The sequence below is a fragment of the Balaenoptera musculus genome, chromosome 6 (genome assembly GCF_009873245.2).
Source record: "Balaenoptera musculus isolate JJ_BM4_2016_0621 chromosome 6, mBalMus1.pri.v3, whole genome shotgun sequence".
Taxonomy (NCBI): domain Eukaryota; kingdom Metazoa; phylum Chordata; class Mammalia; order Artiodactyla; family Balaenopteridae; genus Balaenoptera; species Balaenoptera musculus.
Genome location: NC_045790.1, coordinates 51,573,764 through 51,586,746, shown reverse-complemented (window position 1 = coordinate 51,586,746; position 12,983 = coordinate 51,573,764). Strand labels below are relative to the sequence as shown.

The 12,983-nt window shown below is 35.2% G+C and overlaps 1 protein-coding gene across 2 annotated transcripts in view; it reads right to left on the bottom strand.

The window, feature by feature from the left end:
- Positions 1 to 12,983, bottom strand: part of TTC39B (tetratricopeptide repeat domain 39B) — a 136,886-nt gene that overhangs the window by 32,172 nt on the left and 91,731 nt on the right. For both annotated transcript variants that reach the window (XM_036856554.1, XM_036856555.1), the window contains one exon: positions 10,568 to 10,632. In XM_036856554.1, the coding sequence (XP_036712449.1) occupies positions 10,568 to 10,632 (65 nt within the window). The remainder of the gene's footprint in view (positions 1 to 10,567; positions 10,633 to 12,983) is intronic.

Below are 12,983 nucleotides of genomic sequence, written 5' to 3'. Positions count from 1 at the left end.
GCAGTAAAAGAGATTTGGGGCCAACAGGCAAAATTTGAAGATGGATTGAGTAGTACGTGAAATGAAGACTTGTTGACACGAAAAAGTAAAGATCATTAACTGAAAAAAGCAGGTTAAAAAATAGTACATACAGTGTGATCTCAATTTGGTTTAAAAATATATATATATCTTTAGATACATGTAGAAAATATTCTGAAAGAATATATACTAAGGTGTTAACAGCCATAATTACTGGGTGATAAGTATATGGGGTGTGTGTGTATTTTAATATTTGCTCATCCACGTTTTCCTATTTTCCAAAATATATACGCCACTTTTGTGATAAAAACCATTATTTTAATTTTTTAAATGGAAAACCAGTGCTGGCAAAGGTAAGAACAAATAGACACATTCATTTATTTCTGGTAAAACAGTTATAGTAAAGAGGTTGGCAACCTATTGGAACATAGTCACACCCATTTACTTATAGTCTATGGCTGCTTACACCCTGCGGTCATAGAGTTGAGTAGTTGGGACAGAGATCTTACGTCCCACAAGCCTAAACACTTACTGTCTGGTATTTTAAGAAAAAGTTTGCCAATCCAATTATTCTTCAGAATAATTTTGCAATATATATCAGAAATCTTGCACACATGCATATCTTTGAACCAACAAATCTAATTTTATTCTAAGGAAATAGCATGGATATACACAAAACTTGACCTATAAGGAAATATAGGTATAGGTATTACTACCTATAATAAAAATTTATAAACAAACTAAATAGGCAACAACCGGAAATTGGTTACAAAGGCAGTTGCATGCATGCATACATTTATACATACACATGTAGTATATACATATAGTGGAATACTATGGAGCCATTAAAAGCCATGATGAATTAAAAATACTTAATGACCTAAAATTTTCTGACATGAAGTGAAAAAGGAAATTTCAAAATGATACAAAGCATATAATTTCACTGTATAAAAAGATAATTATATATGCTTATATACATGCATAAAAATTCAAATGTCAAAATATCAACAGGATGGCAGGATATGCATATTATGTTCAGAGTTATTTTCTGTGTAAATGTTCTATTTGCTGATAATAGATGATTATCACAAAATGCTCAAATAATATGGAGAAAGCCTAAGTGTCCCTACACAATCATCCCACAGAGAGACGGTCACTGTTAACAGCCTGGTACATAATTTTCTAGTTGTTTTTATGCTTTACTAAGAATGCAATCTTTAGAAAACACAAATGGGATCACATAGTATATACTCTTCAATAGATTATATTGACAATTTTCCATGAAAATGCATGAAAACTACCTTATTCTTTAACAAGAGCATATTATTCCATTCTATGGAATAATTTATTTAACCAAATTCCTATTCTTAAATTTTCAAGTTGTTTCAAAATATTCCATATTACAAACAATGCTGCTAAGAGTGTTCTTTTACCTTCATCAAGTACTTTCCTATATCAAGTACTATAACTATATTTATACCATCCTAACTGTGCATAGGATAAATTCTTAGAAAAAGAACTTCTGAGATCAAAGTTGATGCATATTCTTAATTTTGGTATATACTGCCAGAACATCCTTCATAAAAACTCTATCAGTTTAGACCCCCACCAACCTATGAGTTTCTCACACTGTCATTTGCCCTGAGTCATTTATATCACATTTCTATTTGTATTTTTTATTACGGGATATTTTTGCCATGATGAAAATTTAAATGTTTATTTGGTCACGTCAGTCTTCTATGGTTTCTAATTCTATGTCACACTTTAAAAGGCTTCTGAAATTGACATCATATATCTACAGATATGACACACTGAGAAGGACACCACATCACTTCTATAGTATTCTTGCCATAGATGCAAAATCTGAATTTAATCATTAAGCAACATTAGATAAGTCCACCTTGAGCAATGGTCTAAAAAATACCAGCCCAGTATCCTTCAAAAATGTCAAGGTCCTGAAAGACAAAGAAAGACTGAGGGACTCTTCCAGATTAAAACTGACTAAGGAGACGTAACAACTAAATGTGACATCCAGGATCCTGGAGTGAATCCTGGACCAGAATAAGGACACTGGTGGGACAAAGAGAAAAATTTGAGTAAAGTCAATGAAGTAGTTAATAATATTATATCAATGTTCATTTCCTGGTTTTAATAATTATATTGTGGTTCTATAAGATGTTAACATTTGTATATTGGAAGAATATATGAAAATTCTTTGTAAAAATTCTGGAATCATTTCAAAGTGAAAAATTTTTAAATAAATCAAAAGTTTAAAGGCCTTTGTACTTTAGGACTATAAAAAGACTTTCCTATGTTTGTGCTTGTACTCTTCTAAAAATATTTTAATATTAAATCTATATGGAATGTATCTTTTTTTTTAATTTTTGAATTTTATTTTATTTATTTTTTTATACAGCAGGTTCTTATTAGTCATCAATTTTATACACATCAGTGTACACATGTCAATCCCAATCGCCCAGTTCATCACACCACCACCCCCAACCCCCTGCCGCTTTACCCCATTGGTGTCCATATGTGTGTTCTCTACATCTGTGTCTCAATTTCTGCCCTGCAAACTGGTTCAACTGTACCATTTGTCTAGGTTCCACGTATATGCATTAATATATGATATTTGTTTTTCTCTTTCGGACTTACTTCACTCTGTATGACAGTCTCTAGATCCATCCACGTCTCAACAAATGACCCAATTTCGTTCCTTTTTATGGCTGAGTAATATTCCATTGTACATATGTACCACATCTTCTTTACCCAGACATCTGTCGATAGGCATTTAGGTTGCTTCCATGACCTGGCTATTGTAAATAGTGCTTCAGTGAACATTGGGGTGCATGTGTCTTTTTCTTTTTTTTTTTTTTTGCATGTGTCTTTTTGAATTATGGTTTTCTCTGGGTATATGTCCAGTAGTGGGATTGCTGGATCATATGCTAATTCTATTTTTAGTTTTTTAAGGAACCTCCATACTGTTCTCCATAGTGGCTGTATCAATTTACATTCCCACCAACAGTGCAAGAGTGTCCCCTTTTCTCCACACCCTCTCCAGCATTTGTTGTTTGTAGATTTTCTGATGATGCCCATTCTAACTGGTGTGAGGTGATACCTCATTGTAGTTTTGATTTGCATTTCTCTAATAATTAGTGATGTTGACCAGCTTTTCATGTGCTTCTTGGCCATCTGTATGTCTTCTTTGGAGAAATGTCTATTTAGGTCTTCTGCCCATTTTTGGATTCGGTTGTTTGTCTCTTTAATATTGAGCTGCATGAGCTGTTTATATATTTTGGAGATTAATCCTTTGTCCATTGATTCATTTGCAAATATTTTCTCCCGTTCTGAGGGTTGTCTTTTCGTCTTGTTTATGGTTTCCTTTGTTGTGCAAAAGCTTTGAAGTTTCATTAGGTCCCATTTGTTTATTTTTGGTTTTATTTCCATTACTCTAGGAGGTGGATCAAAAAAGATGTTGCTGTGATTTATGTCAAAGAGTGTTCTTCCTATGTTTTCCTCTAAGAGTTTTATAGTGTCCGGTCTAACATTTAGGTCTCTAATCCATTTTGAGTTTATTTTTGTGTATGGTGTTAGGGAGCGTTCTAATTTCATTCTTTTACATGTACCTGTCCAGTTTTCCCAGCACCACTTATTGAAGAGACTGTCTTTTCTCCATTGTATATCCTTGCCTCCTTTGTCATAGATTAGTTGACCATAGGTGCATGGGTTTATCTCTGGGCTTTCTATCCTGTTCCATTGATCTGTGTTATTGGTTTTGTGCCAGTACCATATTGTCTTGATTACTATAGCTTTGTAGTATAGTCTGAAGTCAGGGAGTCTGATTCCTCCAGCTCCGTTTTTTTCCCTCAAGACTGCTTTGGCTATTCGGGGTCTTTTGTGTCTCCATACAAGTTTTAAGATTTTCTGTTCTAGTTCCGTAAAAAATGCCATTGGTAATTTGATAGGGATTGCATTGAATCTGTAGATTGCTTTGGGTAGTATAGTCATTTTCACAATATTGATTCTTCCAATCCAAGAACATGATATTTCCCTCCATCTGTTTGTATCATCTTTAATTTCTTTCATCAGTGTCTTATAGTTTTCTGCATACAAGTCTTTTGTCTCCCTAGGTAGGTTTATTCCTAGGTATTTTATTCTTTTTGTTGCAGTAGTAAATGGGAGTGTTTCCTTAATTTCTCTTTCAGATTTTTCATCATTAGTGCATAGGAATGAAAGAGATTTCTGTGCATTAATTTTGCATCCTGCGACTTTACCAAATTCATTGACTAGCTCTAGTACTTTTCTGGTGGCATCTTTAGGATTCTCTATGTATAGTATCATGTCATCTGCAAACAGTGACAGTTTTACTTCTTCTTTTCCAATTTGTATTCCTTTTATTTCTTTTTCTTCTCTGATTGCCGTGGCTAGGACTTCAAAACTACGTTGAATAATGGTGGTGAGAATGGACATCCTTGTCTTGTTCCTGATCTTAGAGGAAATGCTTTCAGTTTTTCACATTGAGAATGATGTTTGCTGTGGGTTTGTTGTATATGGCCTTTATTATGTTGAGGTAGGTTCCCTCTATGCCCACTTTCTGGAGAGTTTTTATCATAAATGGGTGTTGAATTTTGTCAAAAGCTTTTTCTGCATCTATTGAGATGATCATATGGTTTTTATTCTTTAATTTGTTAATATGGTGTATCACATTGATTGATTTGTGTATATTGAAGAATCCTTGCATCCCTGGGATAAATCCCACTTGATCATGGTGTATGATCCTTTTAATGTGCTGTTGGATTCTGTTTGCTAGTATTCTGTTGAGGATTTTTGCATCTATATTCATCAGTGATATTGGTCTGTAATTTTCTTTTTTTGTAGTATCTTTGGTTGGTTTTGGTATCAGGGTGATGGTGGCCTCATAGAATGAGTTTGGGAGTGTTCCTTCCTCTGCAATTTTTTGGAAATTTGAGAAGGATGGGTGTTAGCTCTTCTCTAAATGTTTGATAGAATTCACCTGTGAAGCCATCTGGTCCTGGACTTTGTTTGTTGGAAGATTTTTAATCACAGTTTCAATTTTATTACTTGTGATTGGTCTGTTCATATTTTCTATTTCTTCCTGGTTCAGTCTTGGAAGGTTATACCTTTCTAAGAATTTGTCCGTTTCTTCCAGGTTGTCCATTTTATTGGCATAGAGTTGCTTGTAGTAGTCTCTTAGGATGCTTTGGATTTCTGTGGTGTCTGTTGTAACTTCTCCTTTTTCATTTATAATTTTATTGATTTGAGTCCTCTCTGTCTTTTTCTTGATGAGTCTGGCTAATGGATTATCAATTTTGTTTATCTTCTCAAAGAACCAGCTTTCAGTTTTATTGATCTTTGCTCTTGTTTTCTTTGTTTCTATTTCATTTATTTCTGCTCTGATCTTTATGATTTCTTTCCTTCTTCTAACCTTGGGGTTTTTTTGTTCTTCTTTCTCTACTTCCTTTAGGTGTAAGGTTAGATTGTTTATTTGAGATTTTTCTTGTTTCTTGAGGTAGGCCTGTATAGCTATAAACTTCCCACTTAGAACTGCTTTTGCTGCATCCCATAGGTTTTGTATTGTCGTGTTTTCATTGTCATTTTTCTCTAGGTATTTTCTGTTTCCTCTTTGATTTCTTCAGTGATCTCTTGGTTGTTTAGTAACGTATTGTTTAGCCTCCATGTGTTTGTGTTTTTTTCTTTTTTTTCCCTGTAATTCATTTCTAATCTCATAGTGTTGTGGTCAGAAAAGATGCTTGATATGATTTCAGTTTTCTTAAATTTACTGAGGCTTGATTTGTGACCCAAGATGTGATCTATGCTGGAGAATGTTCCTTGAGCACTTGAGAAGAAAGTGTGATCTGCTGTTTTTGGATGGAATGTCCTATAAATATCAATTAAATCTATCTGGTGTATTGTGTCATTTAAAGCTTGTGTTTCCTTATTAATTTCCTGTTTTGATGATCTGTCTATTGGTGTAAGTGAGGTGTTAAAGTCCCCCACTATGATTGTGTTACTGTCAATTTCCTCTTTTATAGCTGTTAGCAATTGCCTTATGTATTGAGGTGCTCCTATGTTGGGTGCATATATATTTATAATTGTTATATCTTCTTCTTGGATTGATCCCTTGATCATTATGTAGTGTCCTTCCTTGTCTCTTGTAACAGTTTTTATTTTAAAGTCTATTTTATCTGATATGCGTATTGCTACTCCAGCTTTCTTTTGATTTCCATTTTCATGGAATATCTTTTTTCATCCCCTCACTTTCAGTCTGTATGTGTCCCTAGGTGTGAAGTGGGTCTCTTGTAGACAGCACATATATGGGTCTTGTTTTTGTATCTATTGAGCAAGCCTATGTGTTTTGGTTGGAGCATTTAATCCATTCACGTTTAAAGTAATTATCAATATGTATGTTCCTATGACCATTTTCTTAATTGTTTTGGGTTTGTTTCTGTAGGTCCTTTTCTTCTCTTGTGTTTCCCACTTAGAGAAGTTCCTTTAGCATTTGTCGTAGAGCTGGTTTGGCGGTGCTGAATTCTCTTAGCTTTTGCTTGTCTGTAAAGCTTTTGATTTCTCCATCGAATCTGAATGAGATCCTTGCCGGGTAGAGTAATCTTGGTTGTAGGTTCTTCCCTTTCATCACTTTAAGTATACCATGCCACTCCCTTCTGGCTTGTAGAGTTTCTGCTGAGAAATCAGCTGTTAACCTTATGGGAGTTCCCTTGTATGTTATTTGTCATTTTTCCCTTGCTGCTTTCAATAATTTTTCTCTGTCTTAAATTTCTGCCAATTTGATTACTCTGTGTCTCAGCGTGTTTCTCCTTGGGTTTATCCTGTATGGGCCTCTGTGTGCTTCCTGGACTTGGGTGGCTATTTCCTTTTCCACGTTAGGGAAGTTTTTGACTATAATCTCTTCAAATATTTTCTCTGGTCCTTTCTCTCTCTCGTCCCTCTGGGACTCCTATAACGCGAATGTTGTTGCATTTAATGTTGTCCCAAAGGTCTCTTAGGCCGTCTTCATATCTTTTCATTCTTTTTTCTTTATTCTGTTCCACAGCAGTGAATTCCACCATTCTGTCTTCCAGGTCACTTATCCGTTCTTCTGCCTCAGTTATTCTGCAATTGATTCCTTCTAGTGTAGTTTTCATTTCAGTTATTGTATTGTTCATCTCTGTTTGTTTGTTCTTTAATTCTTCTAGGTCTTTGTTAAACATTTCTTGCATCTTCTCGATCTTTGCCTCCATCTTTTTCCGAGGTCATCTTCACTATCATTATTCTGAATTGTATTTCTGGAAGGTTGCCTATCTCCACTTCACTGAGTTGTTTTTCTGGGGTTTTATCTTGTTCCTTCATCTGGTACATAGCCCTCTGCCTTTTCATCTTGTCTATCTTTCTGTGAATGTAGTTTTTGTTCCACAGGCTGCAGGATAGTAGTTCTTCTTGCTTCTGCTGTCTGCCCTCTGGTGGATGAGGCTATCTAAGAGGCTTGTGCAAGTTGCCTGATGGGAGGGACTGGTGGTGGGTAGAGCTGACTGTTTCTCTCTGGAATGTATCTTTTAGACAGTCTTTTTTCCAAAACGAAGAGCCAATTTTCCCAAAACCATTTATTAAAGTACCCATATTTTCCCACTGATTTTAAAGAGATTTATGTATATATAGGTTTTTAGTATGCTTTGAATTCCCTGGTAAATGTATGTGTGTGTACACAGAAGTGCATGCATAATGTGCATGCACGCACGCACACACACACACGAGTTTCCAAGCCCTATGTTCCATTCCACTGATATATATTTCTGTGCCATTACAAGACTATTTTAATTCCTTTGGTTTTTAAGTTTTGATGACTGAAAAAGCAATCAACTCTTTACCATTCTTTTATATCTTCTAAAAAATATTTCAAGAGGAAAAGTAAAAACAATATATCAGGTTCCCAAAATCCACTCCCTTCCAGGATTTTGAATGGAATATAATTTTATGAAATCATTTTGGGTAAAAGCATCTCTTAAAATACTAAATCTTCGTTCTGTTTCTAGTAATGGCAGGGTGGTTTATATTAAATTAACCCTCCCACGGATAACAATTATAAACTCTGGACAAAATGCAAAATACATATTTAAAATATATTGGCAGGCACTGGAAACTGAAAAAAAAAGTAATGGGAAACTGAAGGGTTGAAATTTGAAAAATGAGAACAACTCTTGAAGGGACCTTAAGTTTATATGGCTAGTCACCTGGAAGTAGTCCCCAGTACACTTGGCGCAGGGTGCCTAGAACTTACACAGAAAGCCACAGTTATTGGCTTCAAAAGGAGCACAGAGTTCAAATCTGCCAGAGTGCCTGTAAGGTAATGGGGGAATTTTCAGATAGGAGAGAACCACATAGGAGGGAAACACCAAAATCAGTGTTAGAACTCCACTCAAATTCTTGGCTGATTCATGAACTATGTGAGCACTGGGGAAACTCCAAAGAAAAGCAGAGACAAGACAGAAGAAGTAAGGGAACCAAGATTTCAGATGCTGCCCACTACCAAAGAGTAAGAGTATGGGCTCTAAGTCTAGTCAAGTCAAATGCTTCCCAGAGCAAGAATCAGCACTATTCTGAGAAAGATAACAGAACCTAGAGTCTCTACAATGTATCACTATCTAATGTACAATCAAAAAATTATTGACTTGAGAACAGAAAAACATGACATACAGTCAAGAGAAAAAGGAGGCAATAGAAACTGACCCCAAGACAGCCCAGATGTTGAGATAATGTCTAATCTGAAGAAAATAATTTTTTTAAATGAACAGCAGATCAGTGACCTATTGAACAAAATCAGGTGACTAACATGTAATTGGGGTCTCAGAAGGAGAAAAGTGAGAATGGAGCAGAAAAAAATACTTGAAGAAATAATAGCTACACATTTCTCAAAGCCATACTTAAGCACATCAGTCAATCTGCTAAGAATCAAAAATACAAGTCTTCAAAGCAGCCAGAAGAAATTACAGACAAGGGAACAATAATTAAAATAACAGCTGACTTATGATCAGAAACAATAGAGGTTATAATACAATGGATTGACAGTTTTAAAGGGGTAAAAGAAGAAAAGAAAAAGAAAACCTTGTAACTCGAGAATACTATACTAAGCAAAAACAGCCTTCAGAAATAAAGATGTTTTCAGGTAAATGAAACAGTGAGAATTGCTGAAAGTAGACCCACACTGTAAGAAATCTTAAAAGAAATGCTTCAGTCTGAAATTAGACAGGAATGAATGAAGAACACCAAAAATGGTAAATATATGGGTTAATAGTGAAGACCATGACATAAAATTGTTTAAAGCAAAAGGTGGGTACCACTCTGTGGGGTGTATAATATACATACGTGTACTATTGTAAGAATAGTATAAAAGACAACAGGTGGTAAATGAAACTATACTTTTGCAAAGTTCTTATATTTGTGCAATGGTACAATATTAACTCTAAGTTGACTATGATAAGTTAAGAAGGCTATTATAATCACTAGAGCAAACATTTTAAAAAATTAAAGAGGGCTATAGCTAAGAAAACAATGGAGGGATTCCACTGGAATACATATACATATTTTTTTTTAATTAAAGCAAAAGAAGGCAGAAAAATAAGGGGGGGGGGGACAAATAAGGCAAAGGAAAAAAGCAAAATGGTACTCACAAGTGCAAACATATTAACTGTCACACTGAATAAAAAAGCAAGACCCAATTAAGCATGTTTACAAAAAATGCAAATTAAATATAAAAACAAAGATAGGTTTAAAGTAAAAGAATATATGCCATGCAAATACTAATTATAAAAAAGCATGAGTAGCTTTATTAGTATCAGACAAAACAGATTTCAAGACAAGGAATATTATAAGGAGTTAGGAAGGAACATTTTATAACGATGAAAGATTAATTCATTAGGAAGATAAAACAATTAAAATATATATAAGCCCAATAACAGAGGTTCTAAATATACAAAGCAAATACTGACAGAACTAAAGGGAGAAATGGATGACTCCAGAATCAAAGCTGAAGATTTTTAACTCTGTGAGTAAAGGATAGGACAACTAGATAAAAATCAGTAAGGATATAGAAGATGCGAATGACACTATGGTCCACTTTAATTGAACATCTGAATCACTGCAGAACTTCATTGGAGCAGTGATGTTCTAGAGTCTGGACCAAAGACATACCTGTACATACCTGTCATTTTAAATTTATAAATTGTTTTTAGGAGAGAGAAACTAAGATTATCTAATCAGAAATTATGTAAGTACTTTTCTTTACAGCTATTTTTCTTTTAAAACTGCATTTAAACTTAAATTGTGTTGTCCTATGGCATTGAATACACCTCAGTAAGCCAAAAATCAAGTGCATTTTTACCAACACCAAATTTAAAAAAACATAGTCATACTGACTGAGAACTTTGAAGTACAAAATGGTACATAGTACAAGAATCACTTAGAAACCACAAGAACGTGGTCAAAAAGGTACAAACCTTGTTAAAAGATTTTTTATAAATCTTAATTTTTAACTTACTTATATATTTGGTAACTTGTTCTAATTTTGAGTCCACCTTTGATGAAGTTGATCATATTTTCATCCTGAAAACAATTAAATAATTAGATCATTTAGCAAAAGATTCTTAAACTGTCCCCACAGCTGTGTAGCTGCGTGATTAGAACAAAACACTATCTTTTGAGGACATGATTTTTAAATTAAAACATTCTTCTTGCTTTACACCTGAAATGCTTTTTTGTCATTTTTCTTCCAAGTTAGAGAACAACAACAAGGAAACATTTCTTAAATCCTTGCATTACTTTAAGGAAGTAAGGAAGTAATCCTCATCAATTTGGGGCCATAAAGGTTAGTCCAAACGTACGTCAATAAACATCATCAACTACTGAGCAACTTTCTTCTGGGTTCAATGGAATTCAAAATGGCTGACTTTAAGGATATGCTCCAAGGACTTTCCTGTCTGTCTTACTCCAAGTAATGGGATTATGGTTCTTCTTTAGGGGGTACTTTAGCAGGCAGTCTATTTAACATTGTGAATTTCATTCATATACATTTCCAGACCACAAATAACTGATTTGGATTCTAAATTTGTTGTCACTAATATGAAATTCTGTTTAGGGGAAAAAAAGATCACTTCTCTTTGTCTGATGGTCATCAACCATAAAACTGGGGCAGCTGGCCTAAATGAATGACCTTTTTAGGGTGAGCATTCTAGGATTCCAAGAGCCTCTTATTAAAGCATATCAAATAACTGCTTGAAAGATGTTACTCTAATAGAAGGTGCTAATGGAGATAGTTCCATGCTTTTCTAGTCCGTTAATATCAGAAAGATGCTCTGGTATTGATTTCCTGTGCACTTGAGCATCCTTCCGAAACAAAAGAAGAACTAATTTTAGTTTGTTAATGACATCAATTACTTAAATACTTAATATTTAAATTATTAAAAGAATCAATAAATGTAAAATTCACTATGCAATTTAAATGTTTATTTTCTGATTTTAAGGAATCTTATGGTTACACAAGTTCCAATACTGGCCAGGAAAGAATTTCTTAAATTGGATTAAAATCTGCCTCAAATAAGAATATTTCATTTCAGGATTCACCGAACATTTGCTGAATGCCTATTTTACAGCAGGCACCCAAACACAAAATCAGACAAAAGCAACACAACTCGCTAAGGGATGGAGGCATGCATGGATGGAGACATGTGGGGGATGTCATGACAGCACAAAGGTGGGCGGGGATGTGAAGAGGTCCACAAAAGCTTCCTGGAAGCATCAATGCTTAAAGCACACACATACACACACACAAAAAAAAGATTGGGAAGTAACCAGCTGAAGGAAGGAAGGCAAGGTAAGTATGAACTTTGCAAGCAAAAAAAAAAAAAAAAAAAAAAAACCCTCAGGGAAGCATTAAAGATCCTGGTGTGCTTGGCTTGGCCATCTGTGCTTATATAACTCAGCACTGCTGCAGAAACCTACTACAAAAAAGGGAATGACTAAGGAATAAGAAAGCTATCTGTGTTGTACCTGTGCCACTCAAGTATGCAACATACCTGCCAGTAGCAGTTGAGGACATTGGTAAGAGGGGAGTAGGGAACTTGCGGGGGGGAGATACCAGTTTGGTTAGAAAAAGCCTTCCCCATTTGTGATATTCTGATACAGAACCACTGCCATAGTCAATGAGGGCTACTAAATGCTGAAGCAGAGACATGACCAGGTGAAATTCTCATCTTTGAGAGGGTGCACAATTGCACAATGGAGAGTGAGCTGGAGGGAAGAGAAACTACAGACTGAAGGTCCCTGGGTTGCCATTCAGTCTAGGGAAGAGCTGACAAGCCCCCCACTAGAACAGTTATAGTCAGAATAAAGAGGAAGAGACGGAGCTGATAAACCTTCAAAAGGTAAAAGCAGCACGACCACGAGCCTGGCTGGATACAGAGGCGTGAGGAAGAGGGGAGCCATGGATATCTCCCAGATGTTGAACTACAAGCCCCCCAGACATAAAAAACAAAAAACAAAAAACTTTCAAATCAATGATTTTATTGTCAAATTATCATTTGAAAAACAAACACATCAGAAAAAACTGGGGGCCTCCGTGACTAGCCTTATGTTTACTGAGGCAGTAAGACTGTTGTTTTCAACCAGCCTTCATAATATGTGGGGTTTTAGGAAACAGCGCCCTACACCAGATTGACTTAATTTTACTTAACCAGAATCCAACCTAAGAGGTCACCCTCCAGAAAAAGAGAAAAGCAACTCTCAATTCAATGTAAACCATTGAGACTGAGGAAGATTTTCCATCTCACAGTTGAATTTCTGCCCCCTTACAATCTCCACCCCGCTTCTACCCCCACTGTATCCATCACCGCCACCTGTGTGGCCACAATGTTAAAATCCATATTTTCTAGAAGAACTGGAAGCTACAATGACAGGCA